The sequence below is a fragment of the Pleuronectes platessa genome, chromosome 24 (genome assembly GCF_947347685.1).
Source record: "Pleuronectes platessa chromosome 24, fPlePla1.1, whole genome shotgun sequence".
Lineage (NCBI taxonomy): Eukaryota > Metazoa > Chordata > Actinopteri > Pleuronectiformes > Pleuronectidae > Pleuronectes > Pleuronectes platessa.
The window spans coordinates 11,069,996-11,093,215 of record NC_070649.1 but is presented as its reverse complement, the minus strand read 5'-3'; the positions used below and the strand labels follow the sequence as shown (position 1 = coordinate 11,093,215).

The window sequence follows — 23,220 nt, the reverse complement described above, 5'->3', positions numbered from 1 at the left end:
TTTAAATGTAATTTGAACATGTTTTTATTTTTAATCTATATCATTTGAAAAGCTGCATTTCTTGTCTAAAAGCTTCTATACAAATAAAGTTTATTATTATTATCAACAGCAGATCCTGTAGAAGCTGAGATAAAAGTGAGTGTTTTATAATTAACATTAGATCCTATTATTACACAACTTTAATAACCAACTGCGTCCGGGTGCATGGCCATCCTCAAGGTAATTATAATTTTTCGCCGAGGCCATCACACAGAGGCTCTGGCCGCATGTCTTCATATAACTTCTCGTCCACTACTCCCGTCCCGTCCCTATGGTCCTGTCACACCCACACGTCCTCGTTACGTCACCACAACAAACAACACGTAAATCTGTCCAATCTCCGTCCCCTCCCTCTGTCCTCACAGCCTATCACAAAGCAACATCACCTGAAACTGGCTTTGCTCAACCCTCGCTCACTTAACAGTAAAAGCCTGATTCTAAATGAATTCTTAACGGACAGCAAGCTGGATTTCCTCTGCCTCACTGAAACACGGCATAGACCCCTGAACTACTTCTCACTAAACCAGTCCGCTCCCACAGGATTCACAGACATTGATAAACCTCGTCCTGAAGGGCGGGGGTGTTGCTGCTGTTTACAGGAAGGACATTAAAACCACCACCGTTTACATTCCTGCCGCTCATTCCCTTGAACACCAATGATGTTTTCTGTAAAAAACAGTAAATTATTAATATGAATATACATATTATATATAAATAATATATAATATTAATATTATAAATATTAATAAAATAAAACTAATGATAATCTCATCAGGGAGTGAAGTGTGAACCTTTGCAGGGCGTGGTTAAAGAACATCTGCAGGACTCCGGGTTCGAACCTTCACACAAATGAAGTTTGATGTTGTCTCTGTAGCTCTACCGCTGTCGCAGAGCAGGTCACTCAGTGACGTTGCACATTCCCGAGATGATCACATTAGATTCAATACCTATTGGCTGTAAATAAAAGTGGGAGTGTCCGGGGCTCAGAGAGCTAAAGTCTGTAACAACCAATTAAAGAGCAGCCTCAGGTCCCGTTGTTACCAAAACTATGAGGACCCACATGCACTCTCATCACTCTCATTTGACCGACGCCCACACCAGGACTTAAATGTATTTAGGCAAAAATGTATTAATTAAATTGTATAGCTAACTGATAGCTAACCCTAACAACTTATATTATAGTTGCTAGCACCCCGTCTTAACCAGCCGCTGCTCAATCCAGTGAACTTTCATCTGTCCAGTGAACTTTTGTAAACGCATCATTTACAATTAAAGAAAAGGGTTTTGGCATCTCCTCCTCATCCAACTCACTCATATCACAGTTCTGACCCGTCCAACCGAGGACACACCAGCAGAATTATCCGCCAATCAGATTCCGACAGGAGTTGGCGTTGACACAGGGGTCGTCGTTGCACTCGTTGGCATCTGATGCAAAAGAACAAAGAATGAGAAGGTTAAAGAAATTGCAGCAGGGTTCACAGAACACTTTTTGTCATCCAGATTTATACTCGTTCCCAGTAAAGCTTCATCACTGAGAGAAGACCACTCACTGGTCACGTTGAAAGTGCAGCAGTTTGTCAGGAGTTCTACATTATTAAACGAACATGAGGGCGAAAAAATCAGCAGCAAATCCAAAAATAACCTCCTCAGATTTAAGGCGTTCATAAAAGTTACATAGACGCTTCCCAAAAAACAACAAAATCTTTATCTGCTGAATTCACGACACTGGATCTATGAACTTTTACAAGCTCTGCTCTCACGATAGTGACTTCGTTGTGGCATTGAGGTCCCGCCCAATTAGTAGGTGGCTTTCACCATTAACCAGTCAATGAACAACCAAAGTGCCAAGGGTCAAAGGTCAGAGGTCACTGCAGGTGAAACTAATGTTTGTGGTATTCTCTGGAATAATGAAACGTAAACAGTGTTTATGGGTTCATGTCCTCGGTGACAGTCAAAGCTGAAAGCAACAGAAAACTCCGAAACAAGATCTGGCAGGACAACTCACAAACAACCTTTACAGACAGAGGAGAATGTGGTTGGTAGTTCCTGGTCAGCAGTGGATTAACAAGTCGCTCCAGGAAGCAGAGCCTCCAAACCACGGCCTTTCCTCCGGGGACCATCTTTGAGTTTAGGAACCAACGGTCTCGACTGGCAGGAGGCGAAGGACGGAGCACCGATCTGACCCACCACACTGACTGTCAGCTGATCAGTCATTTTGTTTGCTCAACAACTCAAACCTTTCAAAATAAAATGTGTGGACTGTGGAGCACTGACCTATGAGGCAGGTCTTTCCCACCCACTGAGGAGGACAGATGCACTTCAAACCATTGACCAGGTCCTGACACGTCCCTCCATGACCGCAGGGGTTCACCAGACATTCGTCCACGTCTGAGATAGACAGAGAAAAATGAGAAAGATCACAGGACGTTCAACAAAGAAGCAGCACAAAGACATCGAGAGGTTGTGGAAGGTCGTACTGATGGAGCAGGAGGGTCCGGTCCAGCCTGGGGAACAGCGACACTCGAACCCCTGACTGATTTCCACACAGCGGCCCGCATTCACACAGGGGTTGGACAGACAGGCGTTGTCGGCTGTGGACACAGACACACAAACACACATAAAGACATCAATAAGATCTTTGACCCTTTTCACTCCATGTTTTCCTTCTATTTGTTTGTCTTTCCTTGTAAAATACGTTGTTACTGCAGAGGACAGGCTGTGTCCTCTCTGTCCATACAGACAGGTAGAGACAGACAGACATATAGGTAGATCGATTTTGTATCTTCACGATCCCCCTTACCATTCAACACTTTTCTCTCCTTCTCATATTAAATTCAAAGGTTTATTATGATTTCTAAATTCTACTGTAACTCATTTTAATTTTATTTCAAAACATGACTACAGGGATGAAATCCCAGGGCAGTGCCTTGCTGGAGAGTACAGTGCCTTGCTGGAGGGCACAGTGCCGGCGACCCAGCAGCTCACCGCTTTGACAGTTGACCCCGGAGAATCCGTCGGGACAGGAGCAGTGGTATTTATCCGGTCCCGTGTTACTGCAGGTTCCTTCATTCAAACATGGCTGCCATGTCCCACACATGTTCAGATCTGGACGAAGACGACACGGAGACGTTAACAACTATTTATTAACTCTGTTTATTTGTCTTCCTCATTTTCATATGTCAGTTTGTTTATTAAGATAAAGTCTCTGATATGACGTTTACTTTGTTTTATTTTTGAGTATACTTTATAGGCTCGCCCTTCACAGAAAGAGAGAGCGGGGGGACATGCACAAAATGACCACAGGTTGGAATCGAACCTGTGCCGCTGCGGATTGTGGGCTTGTCTCGTTGGGGCAGCAGCTTTACCAGGTAAATGGCAGTTACTTATTATCTGAATTAATAAGCTCAGTGAGAGGTCGTTTGTGTGTGTGTGTGTGTGTACCTTTGTCACACAGCTGTCCTCCATAGTTGGTGTCACACAGACATTGCCACGCCTCCACACAGCTGCCGTGAACACAGCCGGGGTGAGAGCTACACTGATCACAGTAATCACCCTGCCATCCATACATACACCTGACACACACACACACACACACACACATTCACACACACACACACATACACACACGCACGAGGGATGGAGGCAATAAACATCATTGAAAAATGTCATCCGTCGTCATTTTCCTTGTTCTAAATTGATCATTGATAAAATTATGGTTTTAGAAAAGAACCACAGAAGTCACGTGACTGTTTACATCAAATCAATTAAAACAAATAAATCTGTTATTTTTGTTGCTCACAGACAACAAAAATACAGAAAATGTATTTAAAAGTTTTAAACAATGAAGTCTGAACTTTATTTAGTGTGAAACAGAAATCTAATCCCAAACTCGTTAAGTCATTGATATAGTGCATCACCAGAAAAAAGGAATTTAATTAAATACATAATTTGAAAATGTTAAATATACAGTATATACTGAAAACTAAAAACTAAATAGAAAGAAAATAATGAAGTTATAAATAGGATTAAATAAAAGCAGTTGTTAGATCTCACCTGCACTCTCAAGGAGCTTTACACGAGCCGTGGTCTGTGCTGCAGCCGAGTCGACACATCGCTGCAGTGACAGACCAGCGAATAGAAAGAAAAGGGAATTCATTTTGTTTCTGAATCTGTGGTCACTCGAGTGTCACTTGAAGAATGAAGCTGAGAACTCACCTGTGTTACAGTCCGGACTGGACCAGCCCTCCAGGCACGTCTTGTTGCCGTTGTGGTCACACTCAAAGTGTCCGAAGAAGTCGTCTCGTGGCCGGCAGAACTTGTTGCAGCCGAAGCCGAAGTAGTGCTCGTCGCAGCTGAGGCGGACCTGGAAGCGGAACTGAGCCACTGGGCCGTTATGGTTCAGGTCCTGCCACTGACGGCTCGGGCTGATCATCCCCGAGTGGACGGCCCTCTCGATCGCTGCAGAGTAAGACGAGTCAGACAAGAAACTCTGAGGTGAAGGATCTTCACAACCTGCAGCTGTGTGCTGAGGACGTCAAGGCCTCACTGGAGGACATTTATTGTGAAAGAGCTGAAGGCAGGAAGTCGTGTTTACAACTTTGTTTAAAATTCATGAAAAACAATGAAAATTAAGATGGACGACATGACAGTTCTTTTAAAGTGAAGCCAAAGCATCTCTATCGCCCCCTAGTGTCTGGCTGCAGTACAGGTCATACCGTCCTCCATGTTAGCAGATGGGACATGCACCAAACTAAAAGCTCAAAGTAGACGTTAAATAAATGTTTGTAAAGATGTTTCTGTCATTTCAGGTCGTTCTTATCTCACTGATGTTTATTCAAGTGTTTTTGACCAGTTTGGTTTTAATTTGTTATTTGATGATTAAAAACAGGATGAGACATCATGATTGACAGCTGAGGCTGACTCCTGATTGGTCGAGAGTGTGTATGGGCGGGACCTCGATACCCACGATCACTACGGAACAGAAAATATCGTCATAACCACAAGACGGCAGTGTTCATATCTGAGATAGTTTAACTTCACTGTTTCCAATGTGAGGAAGTGGAAACGCGTCGTTATTAACAGTTGTGGGTTTTTTAGGAGCTTCGAACAGACAAACCAACCTGATGCCACTACAGTTCTTCTGCCCACTGGGAAGCAGAATTGTTTGTAATATGTAACTTCTCCACTAGATATCACTAAATCCTACACACTGCATCTTTCATTCGAATGCTACCTTTATAGTGTAATGTCTCACTGAGAGCTGGAAACTGAATGTTCCGACATCCTGATGATCTTATTGATCATCTTTGTTGACTCGTAGATCAAATGAGGCCAAATCGAGTTTCTGCTTCAGACAGTAAAAGTAAATTGTAACAGCTCACTACTGAATGTGTAATATAACCAGTTTCAGCTCTACGACAGTTTCCATCGGTGAAGTGTCAGATTTGATTATTTGCTCAAATATCCTGGACGGAGCCGATCCAGCTTTGTTTACGTTAACGATTTTTCAAACCTGTTAGCTCTGTGTTATTTCCAGCACTTTTTTAATTCTCCATTGCAATGTGAAGTGTCACAGTTTGCTTCCAGGCCGAGGCCCATTGGTTTCTGGAGATGCAGCCGAGTTTTCAGCTCTTTCAGTCGAGCTGTTCGTCGGCTGAACAGACGGCGTCACCTCAGCCCGACCACACTTTCCAACCCGCCAGTGAAATACCACAGAGCACCTCAGCATTTTCAAACTGTGGAATATATCAAACACAGCAGTTCAGCTGTTTGTGTTTGAGTCTCGTCCTCGATGAACGTGATCTAATATTTTATTATTTTAGCTTCTCACTGATTATCCGAAACGTCTCAGCCTGTTTTTGTATCCTCGAATAACAAATAAAAACAAACTGATCAGAAACACCTGAACAAACATCAGTATGATAGTAACGACCTGCAATAACAGAAACATCTTTGAGAAACATTTATTTAATGTTTACTTTTTTTAGTTTGGTCCATGTCCCATCTGCTAACATGGAGGAGGTCTATGAGCTATACTGCTGCCAGCCACCAGGGGGTGGTCGTTCTGGCTTCACTGAGAATAAAACAAGTCCGTCTCAATGTTCGGTCTCAAACTCTAATGGTCTGATCCCCCACTCACCCCCCCGCCCCTCTCCACCCTCACTGCCTGGACAAACCACCAAGCTGAGGTCAGTCGACTTCACACCGGATCAATAATGGTTCCCTGTGGGATGCCAAATACAGCACCAAGCAAACACCTCGCTGAGCGCCCACTACGCTAAACAGACATAACTCCCCCCCCACCCACACACACACACACACACACACAAACGCACGCACAAAGCACACACACACGGACACAGTTCACTACCAGTTTTCTGAATGGACGACACAAATACACCTCCCCGGCTGGAGGAGGAGTAACGTCCTGTTTCCGATTCTCAGGCAGAAAGTTGGACATCTATGTTTTTTATCCACATTTATAACCTTTGTTATTGTCATTAAATACTGTGTTTATGTTCCTGTTTCTGTTGTAAGTTCAACCATTTTATATTCAATGTTATTCTAATCGTATATACCAATGGATACACTGTTGCCCTATTATATTATATATGCATATATATATATACACATTTTGCTTTTTAGTATGGTTGAGTTTGTGGCCTTAATACAAACATTTATTTAATATGAATATTTAAAACCTGGTTTTTAAACATCATGGTTTATTTTTTCATTTTCTATTTTGTTCTTATTTGACTTTTGTAATTCCTCTCAACTTTTTCTTTAGGCATAAAAATAAAATCTGATGTTAAACTGACCATGGAGCTGTTCACACTGAGGCCACAGAGAGGTCAGGTCCAAGGTCATGTTTGTCTCAGCAGGAAACTGAACACAGCTGAGTGAAAGAAGGATGAAGATGAAGATGAAGATGATGAAGATGGTACTCACCATTAGAGGACGAGTCATTGTTGAAGTCCAAAGCTTCCACTATCAACGTATAAGACCTCTGTACAACACAAATACACATAATTAACGACTTATTTTGGAGAGTCTCTCTCTCTCTCTCTCTCTCTCTCTCTCTCTTTCTCTCTCTAACATTCACACTATCCACAGGAACAAGACCCAAAAATAAAGAGCAGTGTGTGTATGTGTGTGCGTTTGTGTGCGTTCTTCTTTTGTGAGGACCTTGATAATGCTAAAATGTCAACCCAACATAACCCAACATGTCATAAACACACACACAGAGTTATATAATTATATATATAAGACGATCAACGCCTAATGTCCCTTCCACCAACATGGAGGAGGCATCCACTACTACAGCTTCACTACATTCAGCCACACGGGGGCGATGCAGATGTTTTGGTTTTACTTTTATGAGCTGTTATGTGGTCTCTCTTCAATAACAGTGTCAAACTCAGCCACAGCAGCAGCTCATCGTTCCAACAAAGAGAGACGGTGGTCTAGTGGCAGAAACTTGGACTATGGGCAGAGAAGGTCTCTGGTTCGTCTCTGGTTCAACTCCACGGAAGAGACAACAAAAAGACGAACCTGGATTGATCTTTCCAAAAATCCAAGAGTCTCCCTACCCTGTCTAGTGCCCCTGAGCAAGGCACCTTACTCCCCCAACATCTGCTCCCCGAGCGCCTGTACGCGGCTGCTCACTGCTCTGTGTGTCCTGCACCAGATGGGTCAAAAGCAGAGATTAAATTTCCCTACCTGCATGAGTGTGCCTTTGCATGACTGTGCATGTGTTTGGGACGAATAAATGCATCTTAATCTTAACAACGTTTAGACTCACCGGCCACGCAAAGCTGAACGGCAACACGATCCTGGACTTGTCACGGTTGGTGTTGGGCAATGAAAAGCTATTCCTACCGAGCACGGGCGTGGAGGCGATGCCGAAGCTGCAGGGCCCCGAGGACACCTTCAGCTGGAGCTTCTTCAGACACACCCGGAAGGAGGTGTCACATCCGTCCACCGTGCAATGCTCCTCCGTCATGTCCGGGGCTCCATCACATTCTGCATCGACAGAATGTGAAGCTCAAAGCGTCCAGAAGCTGAAGAGACCTGCAGAAAGGGTCGACAGGTGAGTGACCAGCAGGGGGCGCAACATCAACACCAGTCAATTAAGACTGAGTATTTACAGCTGAGTAGTACAACAATAACACACAGATATACACAGTAATACACAGTAACACAAATTCTCAGGATAATGTAATGTGATCTCAGCATGGAAGATAAATTAGGATAAACTAAACTAAATGAAGATAAGATAATATAAGATAAGATAAGATAAGCTCTCATAAGTGTTAACTTGAACTGAACTTCAGGTTTGAAGGAATTTAAACTGCTTTCTACCAATTAACTAAATAATCTAAATATAATAAGAACATATTAATTTAAAACATGCACAGAGAAACAACACATTTATAGATAAATATTTTACTATTGTCATGAATCCGTGTCTCGTGTGTTTTGTGTTTTGCATCCAAAATAGCCTCCAGATACTGATATATAGTATGGATATATATACATGTATATATATATATATATATATTTCAGATATAAACCAAGGACGAAGATCGTCAGGGAAACCTCAACATTTCTTTTCATCCCTCCAGGAGTGAACATGTGGCCCAGCGGAGTGAGTGGTACCTGGACCCCCGCAAAGAGGAGCAGCAGGAGGAGCAGCGGGAGGCGGAACAGCGGGTGGAAGAGCGAGAGGACCGAGCTCCGGGGCAGGGACATGCCGGCGGGGAGATGCTGCTGCGGCTGCAGCTTCAGTGGATGTCTTTGTGAGCCTTGTGTCTGGGTTCGAGTCCCTCCAGATAAAACGAGTAACAGCTTCAGGATCTGAGCAGTGATCCAGAACCAACTTATCCAGGAACCCTGGAATCTCTGTCTCTCTGTCGCGTCTCTCTCCGTAACACGCAACCCGCTGAGGCCGAGGGAAAGCAGCTGAATCCCGGGCAGCAGTTTGAGCCCGACCCGACGGAGCTGGGTCATATCCACCAGCTGGGAGGGGCTTACAGACACGTGGTCCCCTCCGATGAATATTAATGAGCAGCAGTTTGTTTACACTTAGTTCACAAGGAGGCGAAGAAGTGTGTTCACATGTGGAGTCTAAAGAGTTAAAGAGTTAAGAATAATTATATAAACTAATTATACACCATCTTCGTCTTCATCATCATCACCATCACATGGAGGCGAAGAAGTGTGTTCACATGTGGAGTCTAAAGACTTAACGAGTTAAAGAGTTAAGGATAATTATATAAACTAATTATACACCATCATCATTATAATCATCAGTCACATTCCCCCTGGGATCAATAAAGTATTTCTTATTATTATCATCATTATTATTATTATGATTATTATTTTATATCATTTTATTTTTCTGTTTCTTTTCAAGTAAAGCACATGATACTGTAAAAAAAAACACAACATGAGTCCACAACGAATCATTATGTAAAGAGAGGAATATATGATTGTGGAGGAATGAAAGGCGGCGCTGCAGGGGAAGATGGGATGTGAAGGAGGAGGTGAAGGAGGAGCTGGAGGAGGAGGTGAAGGAGGAGCTGGTGTATGTTTTTCATGAAATTGAGCGACAGAACAAAGGTTTCCTACTCTTTATTCTCACATTAGAGCAGCTGGAATCTTTCCCCAGAGGAGCCTCATGAATAGATTATTGGGGACCAAACCCATTTAGTATGAGATTTTACACTTGTCACAACAAAGTGGAACTGAACTCTGAACATAATCCAGAGGGTTTGCTTGGATTATGTGTGTAACGTGTCAGAGCGAGTCCATGTGAGGAGACAGCAGGACAATGTGTGGAAGCTTCCCAGAGAGTGAGTGGACGTGTTGATCAGGTTTCTAACATGTTGTCTACCATTTTCTTATTGTCTATTTATTTTGTGTTTTGATACGCTTTTTATATTTTTCTTTTGGTCAGCTGTGGTTGTTTTATACATCTGACTGAACTTTGACTTGACTATAATGGTTAGTATGTCAGTTTATATTCAGGGAAGCATCTCCTCCTCTTCTGTTTACTGACACTTACTGTCCTGAGTTAGTTTGAGGGGAAAAGATGAAGCAGCTCTTTGCTTTGTGAAATGAAGCAGCTCTTCAAACATCAGCAGCAGCTCGCTCCATTAACTGATGTTAACTCAAAAACCACCTAAAAGTCTAAAATATCAGGAAACTCTACATTTCTGTATAAATATAATTGACCCTTCTTTTTTCTATTTTGTGACTGCTTGTAAAATGTGTTTAAGATTATATACCTTCATGTTATTTTATCTATAACGTGGTTTGAAGTGGACAAACTGCTGCACTGTGTATTTCAATGTCCTCTGTCTGTCCTCTCTGGAGCTGCAGACCTGCCTCCTGAGCCCCTCCTCTGATTGGCTGACTGCGCTTTGAGTGTCAGGCGACCAGGCCTATCACCGCTCTCGTTCTGGTGCATCCCTGGTAAACACAGCTGAAAGTCATGTGATGTTTGCAGCTATAGAAGAGCAGCCACGTGTTTACAGTCACACCTGATACACAGGGTTCTGCTCTGGAGACGGAGAACAGGTGGGAAGGAACCAGAGGGAGAACCACTTCGAGAAAGTTTGGCTGAAGTGGCTTTAAATAATTCATAAGATGAATCCATGAGGCCTAACCCTAAGACCCTCAACCCATTCCTCAGCATCTCATCATCAACCTGGTTTCAGCTGTCAATCAAGACGTTTCACCCTATTTATATCCTCAATAATAATACAAAAAATCTGCTAACATGGAGGAGTCCTAACAAACAGAGAGCATCACCACAGCCCTGAGGAGAAACTGGTGTTGTGTATATGCAGCAGACTCTGTTTCCATGGTGACACAAAACTGCTTTTTACATTTATGACACGATCCAGTATTATTCAAGTCTTCACATTTAATATCTTCACATCAACATAAAGTTACATTTTGAAAAGGTCACAGATTCTTAGAAAGTATGAGCGTTCACCCAGGGGAATTCTGGGATATCAGAGTCCATCCCTTTCTACTGTGATGACAAGGACAGAGCTGTGTGTTTGGAGGAATTAATAGTGAGTTGACTCGCTGGTGTGGGATTATGATTCTCATGTAGGGGGCTGGAGGTCCATTACGAGTCCATTAAGGTTTAATCTTTAAAGAAATGTCTCTTGCTTTAGTCATTGATCTTTTATTACTTTGAATTACACTGACAATGTGGCAGTTTTGAACGCCTACACAGAAAACTAGAGATCTCGAAATCTGAATCAGCCCTAATCTTCGAACTCTTGTATGAGAAGCTATATCAAGAATTTGAAACTATATTTCTGTAGGAATTAACCTTGTTTACGTAGATGAATAAGACACCATGCGTATGTTTTACCTCGTTCTATTTTAGGATTGAACGTCATGTCTTGGCTCGTCGTTGAACGGGAATGATTCTTTCTTTGTATTGTTTGTTTACATCCAACACCAAACGTCTTAAAGAAGCTAAAGGATAAAGCATAAGGAGCATTACTTAATTTACAGCTGAAATAAACAACGGATCGTGGATATGAATTTCTTAGTATAAAATATGTAAGACATGTCAGTGAAGCCTTCAGCCAAACAGAGCGGAGTTGGGTCATCTCACCTTTTCTACCCTTGGACGTGGAAACAGATGAGGAATGCCATCATCAAATACGTTCCAATAACTACTGAAGATTGTAAATGCTGAGTTTAAATATGAAATGTTGTGCACTTTATGCTTTTTTATGCAAATGTCACTTACTTATAGCACTTTGTAGTTTGGCTTTTTTGAAGAAATTGGACTTCCTTGATTCTTGTTGTTCTTGGTTTATTCCCTCATGGTTGATGCACTTATTGTGAGTCGCTTTGGATAAAAGCGTCAGCTCAATGAAATGTAATGTAATCCTCTGTCTTCTCTCCTGCTTCGATCACTGGGTTATTTCACTGCGAAACCCCATAAACTGCTGCAGCTGAACTTCTGAACCTTCCCATGATCCGAATCGCGCTTATGCCAAGTAGGTTCACAAAGTGGGTGTGTTGTGAAATAAAAAATATAGAAATAGGAAAAAATAGGAAACATAAATGAAATAGAAAAATGAAATAGACAATACTATAGGCCAAAATAAAATCTAATAAAACAAATAATGTATAAGGGGGAGGGATTGTGAAAAATATACAGTTATTGTTATTGTAAAGCGAACAAATATGCAGAGTGATCCTGTTCCGGTAGAATCCACAGCTGCTGAGTGTAAACACAAACTGATCTGCAGCAACAGACTATCCCTATTACAGTAAAAGGTTCAGATGTAGAAGAAGAAGAAGAAGAAGAAGAAGAAGAAGGAGGAGGGTTGTTGTATTCTTTAAACGCGTCAAAGGGAATGCAGCAGCAGACGACTGACTCAGGAGAATAAAAACCTCCTGGAATCATAACGAACTTCAACGAGTTCAGCTCCGTCGTATCACTATTCACAGAGCCATTCACGTCCAGTGTACATGTGCAGAAAAAATAAAAACATATAATAATAAAAATGAGACACAAAAGAATAAAAAGTCTCAGATGTGACCTAAATTTAAGAAACAGAAAAGATTTAAAAGAAATAAATATTTTCCTAAACTCAATGACGCCTTTAATTGGTTTAATCTCAGACTCCGACTGAATAACCAGAGACGGAATAAAGACGTTTATTCTTCACAGTCAAATCAGAGCTTTTATTAATAACATATTCAAACATTAATTCATCTATTTGAGACGTTTTCAGCCTGGTTCTTAAGTTATTAAAGACCTTCTTTTTATTTTGTATTAAGTCCTCGTCATATTAAAGAATCAGCTTACCTAACCCGAACCCAAAAATATTTTATTCCAAAATCGCGGGATGTAAACACGGTAACCACGCAGTCGTAGACACCGACTCGAAATACTGTCGACCACTTTTAAAACTTTTAACATCAGCTCCATCGATATAAAAGAAACAGTTATTTACGCTCTGTTTTTAAAAACGTTCTCCACATGGCCAGTGAATGTGACATGTGTTTTCAGATATATTGACAGAGATTATTTCTGGTATGGAGATGAAACGATTTAAAAACGACTTCGGCCTCAGATTAGATTCACGTCGATTAACCCTTGTGTTGTCCCAGGGTCTGGTTGACCCAGCATGTGTCAACTCTACTAGAACCATCATTTGGTTCTAGTAGAGCTACTTTTATCTCCTGTTAGAAAGCCTGGATCCTTCTGGCATTTTAATGTTAAGCTTTTAAATGATTTAAATTTCTGTGAGAATTTTAAACTGTTCTGGGCCAACTGGTGTTCCAGGAAAGACTTGTTTCCCTCCCTGGGTCAGTGGTGGGAGGTTGGCAAGGGTCAAATTAAGGTCTTCTGCCAGCAGTACACTGCATACGCTACAAGAAATATTAAAAGAGCGATGGAGCAGTTGGAGGAAGACATTAAGGAGCTGGAGAGCGTACCTACCAACACAGAGAAATTAAAAGGTAAAAGACAACAACTGAACTGCTTTCTCCAGGAGAAGGCCAAAGGAGCTCTGGTCCGAGCTCGGTTCCAGGAATTAAAAGACATAGATGCACCTACCACGTTCTTTTTTAACCTGGAGAGATCCGTGGCCCAGGGGAAGCAGATGGTGGGTCTCCGGCTGCCGGATGGGAATATTACATCTGAACCAGCAGAGATGAGGAGGCACGCGGTGGACTTTTATACCGACCTGTTTGGGGCAGAGGAGTGTGACGGGGAAGCTGTGGCCGAGCTGCTGCAGGACCTCCCACAGCTGAGTCCAGGTGAGCGAGACACCCTGAGCACCGACATCACGCTGGAGGAGCCGACCACTGCTGTATCTCAGATGGCTGCAGGCAAGTCACCAGGGTTGGATGGATTACCAGCAGATTTTTTAAAACATTTCTGGAATCCAGGATCTGCTGGATGTCTTGAAGAAGGCATTTGCTAAAGGGCTTCTTCCAGCCTCCTGCAGACGGGCTGTAATATCACTGCTACCGAAGAAAGGAGATCTAACACTGCTGAAGAACTGGAGACCCGTCTCTCTTTTATGCAGTGACTATAAAGTTTTATGTAAGGTTTTAGCAAATAGACTCAAGGTTTTTATGGAAGTATTTATTAGTGCTGACCAATCTTATTGTGTACCAGGAAGGTCAATCCAGGATAATTTGTTTTTAATGAGAGACATTTTTGATGTGTGTGCAGCATAAAGCATTAATATTGGCATTATTTCCATCGACCAAGAAAAAGCCTTTGATCGTGTCGATCGGTCATTCTTGTTTGCCACACTGCAGACTTTTGGTGTCGGGGAGCACTTTCTGTCCTGGGTGAAGTTATTATATAATGATACATGTTGTGTGGTGAAGGTGGGGGGAGGGCTGAGCAGATAGGTACCAGTCCAAAGAGGGATCAGGCAGGGATGTCCAATATCAGGCCAGCTCTACAGCGTGGCCATCGAACCTCTCCTGTGTCGCCTCAGAACTCGGCTGAAAGGCCTGCGTCTGCCAGAGCTGCCTCAAAGTCCCCCTATAATAATATCAGCTTATGCTGATGATGTAAACATTCTTGTCCGGGATCAGGGGGACATACAGGAATTAGAGGGCAGTCCGGCATTGTATGCAAAGGCTACGACAGCCAAGGTGAACTGGGAAAAGAGCGAGGCATGTGTGATTGGTCAGTGGGACGCAGGGAGAGTACCCCGTCTCCCTGGGAACCTGACATGGGGAGAAAAAGGGTTAAAAGTCCTCGGTTTGTTTTTAGGCAGTGAGGGGATAGAGAGGCAGAACTGCGAGGGAGTGCTGGGGAAGGTGCAGCTCAAGTTGTCTAAATGGAAATGGTTGCTACCCCAGCTGTCCTACAGGGGAAGAACTCTGATCGTCAATAACCTGGTTGCAGCGTCCCTGTGGCACAGACTCCAGGTGCTGACTCCTCCACCGGGACTCCTGCAACAACTACAGAGGCTGCTGGTGGACTTCTTCTGGTCGGGCCATCACTGGGTGCGGGCGTCCGTGCTGTACCTCCCTGTGGCGGAGGGGGGCCATGGACTGACAGACATCTTATCCAGGACTGCTGCTTTCAGACTGCAGGCCACCCAGAGGCTGCTGTACGGATCCACACGGTGCTGGTCGGCTGTGGCCCGCCTGCTGCTCTGGAGAGCCGGGGGCCTCGGGTACGACAAACAACTATTCCTGTTAAACTCTCCTCTACACAGACTGACTGGGCTCAGTCATTTTTATACCTCTGTGATAGATGCCTGGAGGACTCTCACCATCACAAGGCCTCCTGACCCCACGCCTGGGATGTGGCTCTTTGAGGAGCCACTGTTTAACAATGGTTTCCTGGTCCTAACATCCACATCCTCATCAACGACAATACAAAACAAGTTCAGGGAGGCAGGAATAGGGAAGCTGGGCCACCTGACACGGACATCACTGGAGAGGCTGGCGGAGATGACAGGTATAAGATCTACCAGGATGGTGCGGAGCCTCGTGGATGAGGTGTGGCAGTCACTGCCCCAGCCTCTTCGGACCTTCGCCCAGAGCCAAAGCCAGGCTGACCAGTGGACAAAAACAGAAGAATACCAGTTTCCTATCCTGAATGTGAGTCCTGCAGTGGGGGAGTGGAGAGAAGAGAGCGGCCGACTGCTAACCATCAGGACTCCAGCACTGGGCACCTTCAACACCTCTGCAGGGAAACAGCTCTACTGCAGCTGTGTGAAGGTCCTGAACTGTCGCTCTCTTGAAGGAGTCAGGGAGTCGAAATGGACGGAGGTTTTTGGCTCAGATTATTCCCCTAGTGGCAGCTGGCGGGTCCTGTATAAACCTCCTGTGGAGAAACGGATGGCAGACATCCAGTGGAGAATTATACACGGAGCTCTAGCTACAAACAGATACAGAGCTCACCTGGACCCAAGCACTGAGGGGGGGGGGGTGTCCTTTCTGCTCGCTGCCAGAGACCCTGGAGCACTTAAGGCCTCAGTATGCTTCTCCGAGTCCGTTTCGGAATGACGGACGGACGGATCGGACGGACCCTTTTTGATTTATAGTTCTACGAGCCTTTTTATTGTGAAAACAATTCACCGCCAGAACAGTAGATGGCGAAACGGAAGTCGAGCTTAGACAAGCCTACCTCATGAGGTATATAGAAGAAGTCCACGCTGTTTTATTTACGTCCTCCCGGCTCCTCAAACACAGTGAACGATGGTAACAGAAAAATGATGTTGATGACGCGACAGTTTTTGCTGAATAAAGTGACACCCAGCGGGTCAAAATGCTTTTGTTATCGTGTCTTAGCGCAGCGGTTCCCCGGTCTTGTTTCCAAACTGCGTTGCTAATTCAACAGCTGCAACAGCTTGAAGCTACACGGAGGCAGCTAGCCCCCCCCCCCCCCCCCTCCCAGCTTCCACACACAGTCAGCACGGACACCCGATACTAGCTACTACCAAGTGTTTGCTTCTAACCTGACGGTGTTTGAGAAACAGTGTCATGAGAGCCGTGGGATTAAAGTCAGCGGGTTTTTGCGCTGTTCCCACCGCAGTTAGCATGGTGGCTAGCCCGCTAGCCCCGTTATCAAAGTTTGTTATAACCGTATGTGACCGTACACACATGCTGTAAGTGCTCTAACCAGCCACCGTCAGCCGGACACACTTGTCACAATAATCATAGAGTCGTAGTTGTGATTTTGGTTTATTGTGATGTAGGGAATGGAACAGGAAGTTTCCATTCCGAAATGCTGGCGTTAGCGGACCAATCACAGCCAAGTGCTATCCGTGGGCTGTCCGTCATTTCGACGTATAGTTAGAAAAATGAGCGCGGCACGAAAAGCTCTCCGAGGAGCCTCGGAGAGGCACGGAGAGGGCGTTCCACGTTGGAGAGGGCGGTCCTATCTGTCCGTGTCCGTCAAAACGCAGAAGCATACATTGGCCTTTAGTAGTGTCGTGTCCCAGGCTAGCTGACACTTTTAAACAGCTACAGGAATGGGTAGGGGGTTTAGGAGAGGCCTTCTCGCTGCCACTCTTTGTTTTTGGACCAAAGTATGTTGCCAGGAAAAAACATACTATGATTTTAATGGATTTTATTTTTGCTAATGCCAAGATAGCAATCTGGGTTAGTAGAAAAAACAAAATGGCGGGGGGAGGCTGGACAGATCCACTGCTCTGCCTGAGGGGTTTGGTGGCAGCTAGGCTCAGAATTGAACATTCGTATTTTACACTTACGGACAATCTGGAGGGTTTCAGGGCTGTGTGGGGGGTGGGACAGGTCCTTTGCTCACTGGGGGACAACCGATCTCTGGTTTTAAAATTTTAACAGAACATCTGGGAATTTTATCGTTGGTGTATGATGTATGTGTGCCTCGAATGTTTTTAACATTTTCTGTGACACATAATTTTGATAAATTAAGGATTTCTTTTGACAATGTGACTTAAATAAAGTTATTCAAAAGTCAAAAGTCAAAAGTCTTCTTCTTCTTCTTCTTCTTCTTCTTCTTCTTCTTCTTCTTCTTCTTCTTCTTCTTATTGTTATTGTTATTATTTTTATTATCACTGAGCAAGAACAGGCTCCAGTACACAACACTGGCAGCCGGGGATGCTCACGGCGCGTGCCCTCGGGTCACGGGGACCCGAACGACAAGAGATGAGCCCTACATCTTCGTTTGTGTCGTGTGCAGCTATAAAAAAATTAAATAAAAATGATTTTTTTTTATTATTATCACTGCCCAAGAGTCTTCTTCTTCTTCTGCTTCTTCTTCTTCGCAGCACCGAGCAAGAACAGGCTCGAGTACGTAACGCGGCCGGGCGGGCGGGTCCGACGTCGCGAGTCTCAGGGTCAGGGAGACCCCGAACGACAAGAGACAGGCCCTATATCTTTGTGTGTGTCGTCTGCAGCTATAAAAAAAAAATGAAAATGAAATAGTTTCTTATTACTGCGCAAGAGTCTTTTTCTTCTTCTTCTTGTTCTTCTTCTCAGGCTCGAGTACACAACGCGGGTGGCCGGCCGGGCCCGACGTCGCGACTCTCAGGGTCAGGGAGACCCCGATCGGAGAGACGGCCCTCAGCTCGAGCTGCCGGGCGAACCTAACGACGAGCGTCTTTGGGTCGCTGGGACCCCAGACCGTAGAGATGCCCCCACCGCGGGCAATCGACGGTCCCCACGTCACACCCACGCGCGTCTCGGAGTGTGACGGGCAGAGATTATTATATCTTTTTTTTGCAAGTCAGACGCGTGCCACTGTATCTCTACACGCGTGTAGAGATAAAAAAAAAAAAGATGTCAAACGCGCGCCATCTTACTGTCATTTCTTTAGTTTATTATTATTAGTAGTAGTATTATTATTAATATTATTATTATTATTATCATCACTGAGCAGGAACAGGTTCGAGTACACAACGCGGGGAGCCGGGTCAGTCCAACGTCACTAATGTCAGGGTCACGGACATTAGTGACCCCCCCAATCGGAGAGACGGCCCTCAACGGGAGCGACCGGGCAAGCCCCGAGGCGCGCATTTTCGGCCAGCGGAGACCCCGACCGGAAAGATGACCCCAAACCCGGGCGGCCGACCGGCCCCTCGTCACATCAGCGACCGCGTGGACGGCAAACCGGTCATCATCCTGGACTACAACCGCAATAAAGGAGGCGTGGACAACCTGGACAAGGTGATCGGAACGTACAGCTACAGGAGGATGACTGCACGCTAGCCCCTGGTCGTCTTCCACAACATCCTCGACGTCTCTTCCTACAACGCCTTCGTGATATGGCGAGAGGTCAACCCCGACTGGATGCCGGGCAAGCGGAGGGTGTTCCTCGTCCCCCGCACTGAGGCGTCCGCCGCGGTTGTGAAGGTTGTGAAACGCTCGGCCCGAGCGTTCGGCCACCCCTCCGGCCCTAACCCTGCAGCGACATCAACGACAGCAACAACAACAAAAACAACAACCCCAGGGTCCGGCCTCCTGTCTAGCCCAGGTCGTCGTGGCCGCCGCAGCCTCCGTGGCAGCCCCGCTCGCCGCGGGTTAGAGGAAGAGGTGTCAGATATGCCCCAGGAAAAAGGACTGTAAAAGTCACGCAAAGTGCCGCGGGTGTGACAAATACATCTGCATGGGCTGTTCGCTTTTCTATTGCCTTTCTTGCGCGTGCTGATGTGTGGTGGGCTGTGCGTGTGCACATGTGCGTAAGTCTGTGTGTTTGAAGCAGAGGGGGGACGTGTGTGCGTGCGTGCGTCCGTGTTTGTGTGGTTAGTTTTATCAGTACCCAAACGCTCACAGCCAACAGCATGGGGAAGCAGGGACAACACAAGGGTTAAGAACCGCATTGATCTTTATATCTCTACCAATGTTAACCCAGATACATCGGCAGCAGCCATATGGGAGGCATGCAAAGCTTACCTGAGAGGAGAGATAATATCTCTCTCAGCTTATCAGAAAAAGATCACCTCAGAAAAATGCTAGCCTTGCTAGAGATATATCAGAGATTCAGTCTAAATGTGTGGACTAGCCCAATGCAGATCTTTCAAAAGAATTACTCATGAAAAAAGCTGAATTTGATCTCCTGACTTCCAACGAAGCTGCAGAGTCACTGTAGAAATCACGTCATAAATATTACCGGAGATAAACCGGTAAACTGCTTGCACACCAACTCCGACAAGCATCTTCATCACAACATATAACTCTGATCAGTTCTACCAATGGGACAACTATTGACCCACAGGTGATTAATAACCATTTCAGAGACTTCTATGCCAAATTATATACCTCTGAATGCGTGGCGGAAGAGAAACAATATGACATTTTTTTTAACTCTAGAGATTCCCTCCATTGACAGCACAACATCATCTAGACTGGATGAACCCTTTTCGATTGGTGAACTCAGTAGTGCTTTAATGCTGATGCAGAGTGGTAAAAGCTCAGGCCCAGATGGTTTTAGCTCTAATTTTACTTAACATGTTCAATGAATCTATGCAAAATGGCAATCTTCCCCCACGTTAAGCCAGGCCACTATATCTCTCCTTTTAAAAAAGGACAAAGACCGACTTTCCTGTGGTAACTATACCGCCCCATCTCTCTGCTATGTGCAGATGTCAGACTCTTGGCCAAAATGTTGGCCAAGAGGCGTTTGGAGACTGTACTACCAACTATTGTAGGTACTGACCAAACAGGGTTTGTTAAAGACCGACATTCTTTTCATAATGTTAGACATTTATTTGATATTGTTTATGCACGACACCCTCCGACACCCCTGAGTTGGTTATCTCCATGGATGCAGAGAAGGCATTTGACCGTGTAGAATGGTCCTACCTGTTCTCTTTGTTAAAACGTTTTGGTTTTGGTAAGACCTTCATATCATCGATTAGGCTTTTGTATACGTTCCCCCAAGCTTGTGTTCGCAAAAACAATAACTATTCTGACTACTTCCCCCTCAAGCGTGGGACCCGTCAGGGGTGTCCACTTTCTCCACTCTTGTTCGCCATTGCCATTGAACCATTGGCGGTGGCCCTAAGGTCAAGTCAGATACGAGGTATTTCAAGGGGTGGCGTCGAACATAAAGTGTCCCTGTATGCGGATGACCTCTTTCTCTTTATTTCTGACTTAAGGCCGGTGCATGCTTCTGCGTTTTCACGGGCCCGCAAGCGCAAGAGCCCTTCCGGGCCCCTTACAAGCATATGTATCTCTACTTACGTGCTTAAGTGCTTACGTGCGTCGCCCCATTTTTCTAACTATACGACAAAGCTCCCTATCAAGGATTTACTAAACTCTTCTTACGCACCAATCCTCAACCTCTGATGCCCTGCATGGTCGGTTGATCGTAATATAGAGATTGACCCTGCGGTATGGGAGCATGCTTTGAAATGGGTCCACTCATCGTCTGTCTGTGCCAGGCATGGAGTCTTACAACAAAAGTAGTGCACAGGGTCCATTGGTCCAAGAGTAAAATGGCTCGTATATTCCCAGGTGTAGACTCAAGCTGTGGCCGGTGCCATTTATGTTCTTGGCTTGTCCTGTACTTGCGCCATTCTGGAAGGGTGTCTTTGACACTCTTTCCGCCGTCACTTCTACCAATGTCTGTCCATCACCATTAGTTGCCCTGTTTGGTGTCCTACCTTTTGGGAACTCGCTACCATCTTACTTCTGTGAACTTGTGGCCTTTCTCTCACTTTTAGCGAGGCATGTTATCTTGCTACATTGGAAGAACTCCCACCCCCCCTCCCACTCTCAATGGCTTAGAGATGCCCTTAATTTTATGACACTAAAAAAAAATTTAGGGGGTGGGGGGGGGGGGGGGGCTGTAATGTGTATCCTCACCATTTGGCTGTCTGATATGTTATCCTCTCATTTCTTATCTGTGAGGACTATTGTACATAAAGTCTTGTTTTGAAATTTCTACAAATAAATCATATATAAAAAAATAAAAAATAAGGTATAGCGGGTGGAATCATTCACTTACAGCCACATCAACCTGAATACACCCAATCTCGTCTGATCTCAGAAGCTAAGCAGGTTCGGGCCTGGTTAGTTCTCGGATGGGAGACTGCCTGGGAATACCAGGTGCTGTAAGCTTTTTCCACTTCTCTTTGCAAACAGCAGAGGGTCGAGTAGCTGACTTATCAGTCAGCTACTCGACTGCTAAGTTAACGTGCTAGACACTGGCTATGCACTAGCCTAGACAGCATGCTAGCGTCATTATCAAGTTAGCATCGATCACTAGCTTGATATTATAACCATCACCACGTATACAATAGGCTATGTAGCCAGACCCAGACATGAATTATACATCAAGCTAGTTGACATCTGTCACACTAAGATAAAATGCTCACCTTGACAGACAATCCGTTGAACTTGAAAATCTGAAGACTGAACATATGAACAATATTTTGATTCGTGGAGAAAGTATTTTGAGTATTTTAAATAGATAATTATTCCACTCTAAAGTATTTTGTTACAAATTATGTTAGATTTTTTATCGGCCCTATTAAATACAAATTTCAAAATACTCAAAAGTAATTGAAATAGATATTTCAAATACAAATAATCTCGGACTGTGTGTGTGTTTGTTTGATTGATATATGATTGAATATTTTTTAATGGGTTGTCCTGTATTTGTGTGTCTTTTCAGCTTCATGATTTGTTTTAATCTTCCTATTTTTTTAACCATAATTCTATTTTTCAATGTACGTAATCTTGATAAACAGCCTCCTACATGTTCCTCTTTTAGTTATTTGTCCTAGAAACGGAGCCTGCACCAGGGTTTTCTCTTGTCTAATGGCGCCACCTAGTGTCTGCTTCGGGCCAGTTCGCTGGCTGTGATGCTGTTGGTCCACCACAAGAGGGAGCCCCGACACCAACAGTTCCCTTTTTCTTTTTCTCTAATTCTTAGCAAAATTAGGACAAAATGAGGACAAAGAGGATGAAATGAGACAAAATGAGGAACGCTGCACTTTGCTTCAGGTCCTATTATTCTTCGAAGCCTCACCTCTCCCTGTCATATTTTTAGCCAATCAGAAGAAGGCCGAATTCTCGCAACGTTCGATTCTGCCGGTAAACTTCACAAGAGAGACCGTAGAATAAAGATCATCATACCAAGCGAGATGTGAGTAGCCCACGAGCAAGATGCATGTTTAATGGTCTTTTCTCTGCTGTTTGCTTGTTTCTGTCTTGTGTCACGGTTCAATAATGCATATCCGTAAGGTCTTTGTAATGTCAGCGCCTTATTCCGGCCTTATTTCCCCGTGAAAAGGCTGGGTTTCACGGGGGGACATTGTAACTATAGAACGCTGATGTCGGCCCCGTCGCAACCTACGTTTCCCCCGTGAAAAGGCAGCTTTTCACGGTAAATAATGTCCATAAAGACCGCTAGCTTCGCTGCGGGCTCCATGTACTTTTGGACCGCTGACCATAGCACCGGTTAAAAGTACTTTTGCGCCGAGAAAATGTTTTGTTCCATGGTCAATACTGTAGTTGTCAAAAAGGTTTTAGGGTGACAGTTGAAGGCCAATTTGGTTCACCAAATATATCCAGAATAAACGGGACTGGAGGCTGAGATTTCAGTATTATACGATTTATTCAATATGATGAAATGATTTAAAAAGTCTGATCAAACAGCACAGGATCATGTGCAAAGGTTGAAGTACTGGCCTGGACTTGATAAAAATAACAGATTAAAAAGAGAGA

The 23,220-nt window shown here is 44.4% G+C and overlaps 1 protein-coding gene and 1 pseudogene across 1 annotated transcript; one reads left to right on the top strand and one right to left on the bottom strand.

Annotated features, from left to right (window-relative positions):
• Nucleotides 1-1,396: 1,396 nt before the first annotated feature.
• Nucleotides 1,397-3,607, bottom strand: LOC128430786 (protein jagged-1a-like). The gene is made up of 5 exons (XM_053416833.1): nucleotides 3,481-3,607; nucleotides 3,025-3,144; nucleotides 2,517-2,630; nucleotides 2,314-2,427; nucleotides 1,397-1,464 (listed from the first exon to the last, which is right to left on the bottom strand). The coding sequence occupies exons 1-5, from the start codon at nucleotides 3,605-3,607 to the stop codon at nucleotides 1,397-1,399; spliced, it is 543 nt and encodes a 180-aa protein (XP_053272808.1).
• Nucleotides 3,608-21,490: 17,883 nt separating this feature from the next.
• Nucleotides 21,491-21,609, top strand: LOC128435566 (uncharacterized; annotated as a pseudogene).
• Nucleotides 21,610-23,220: the final 1,611 nt, after the last annotated feature.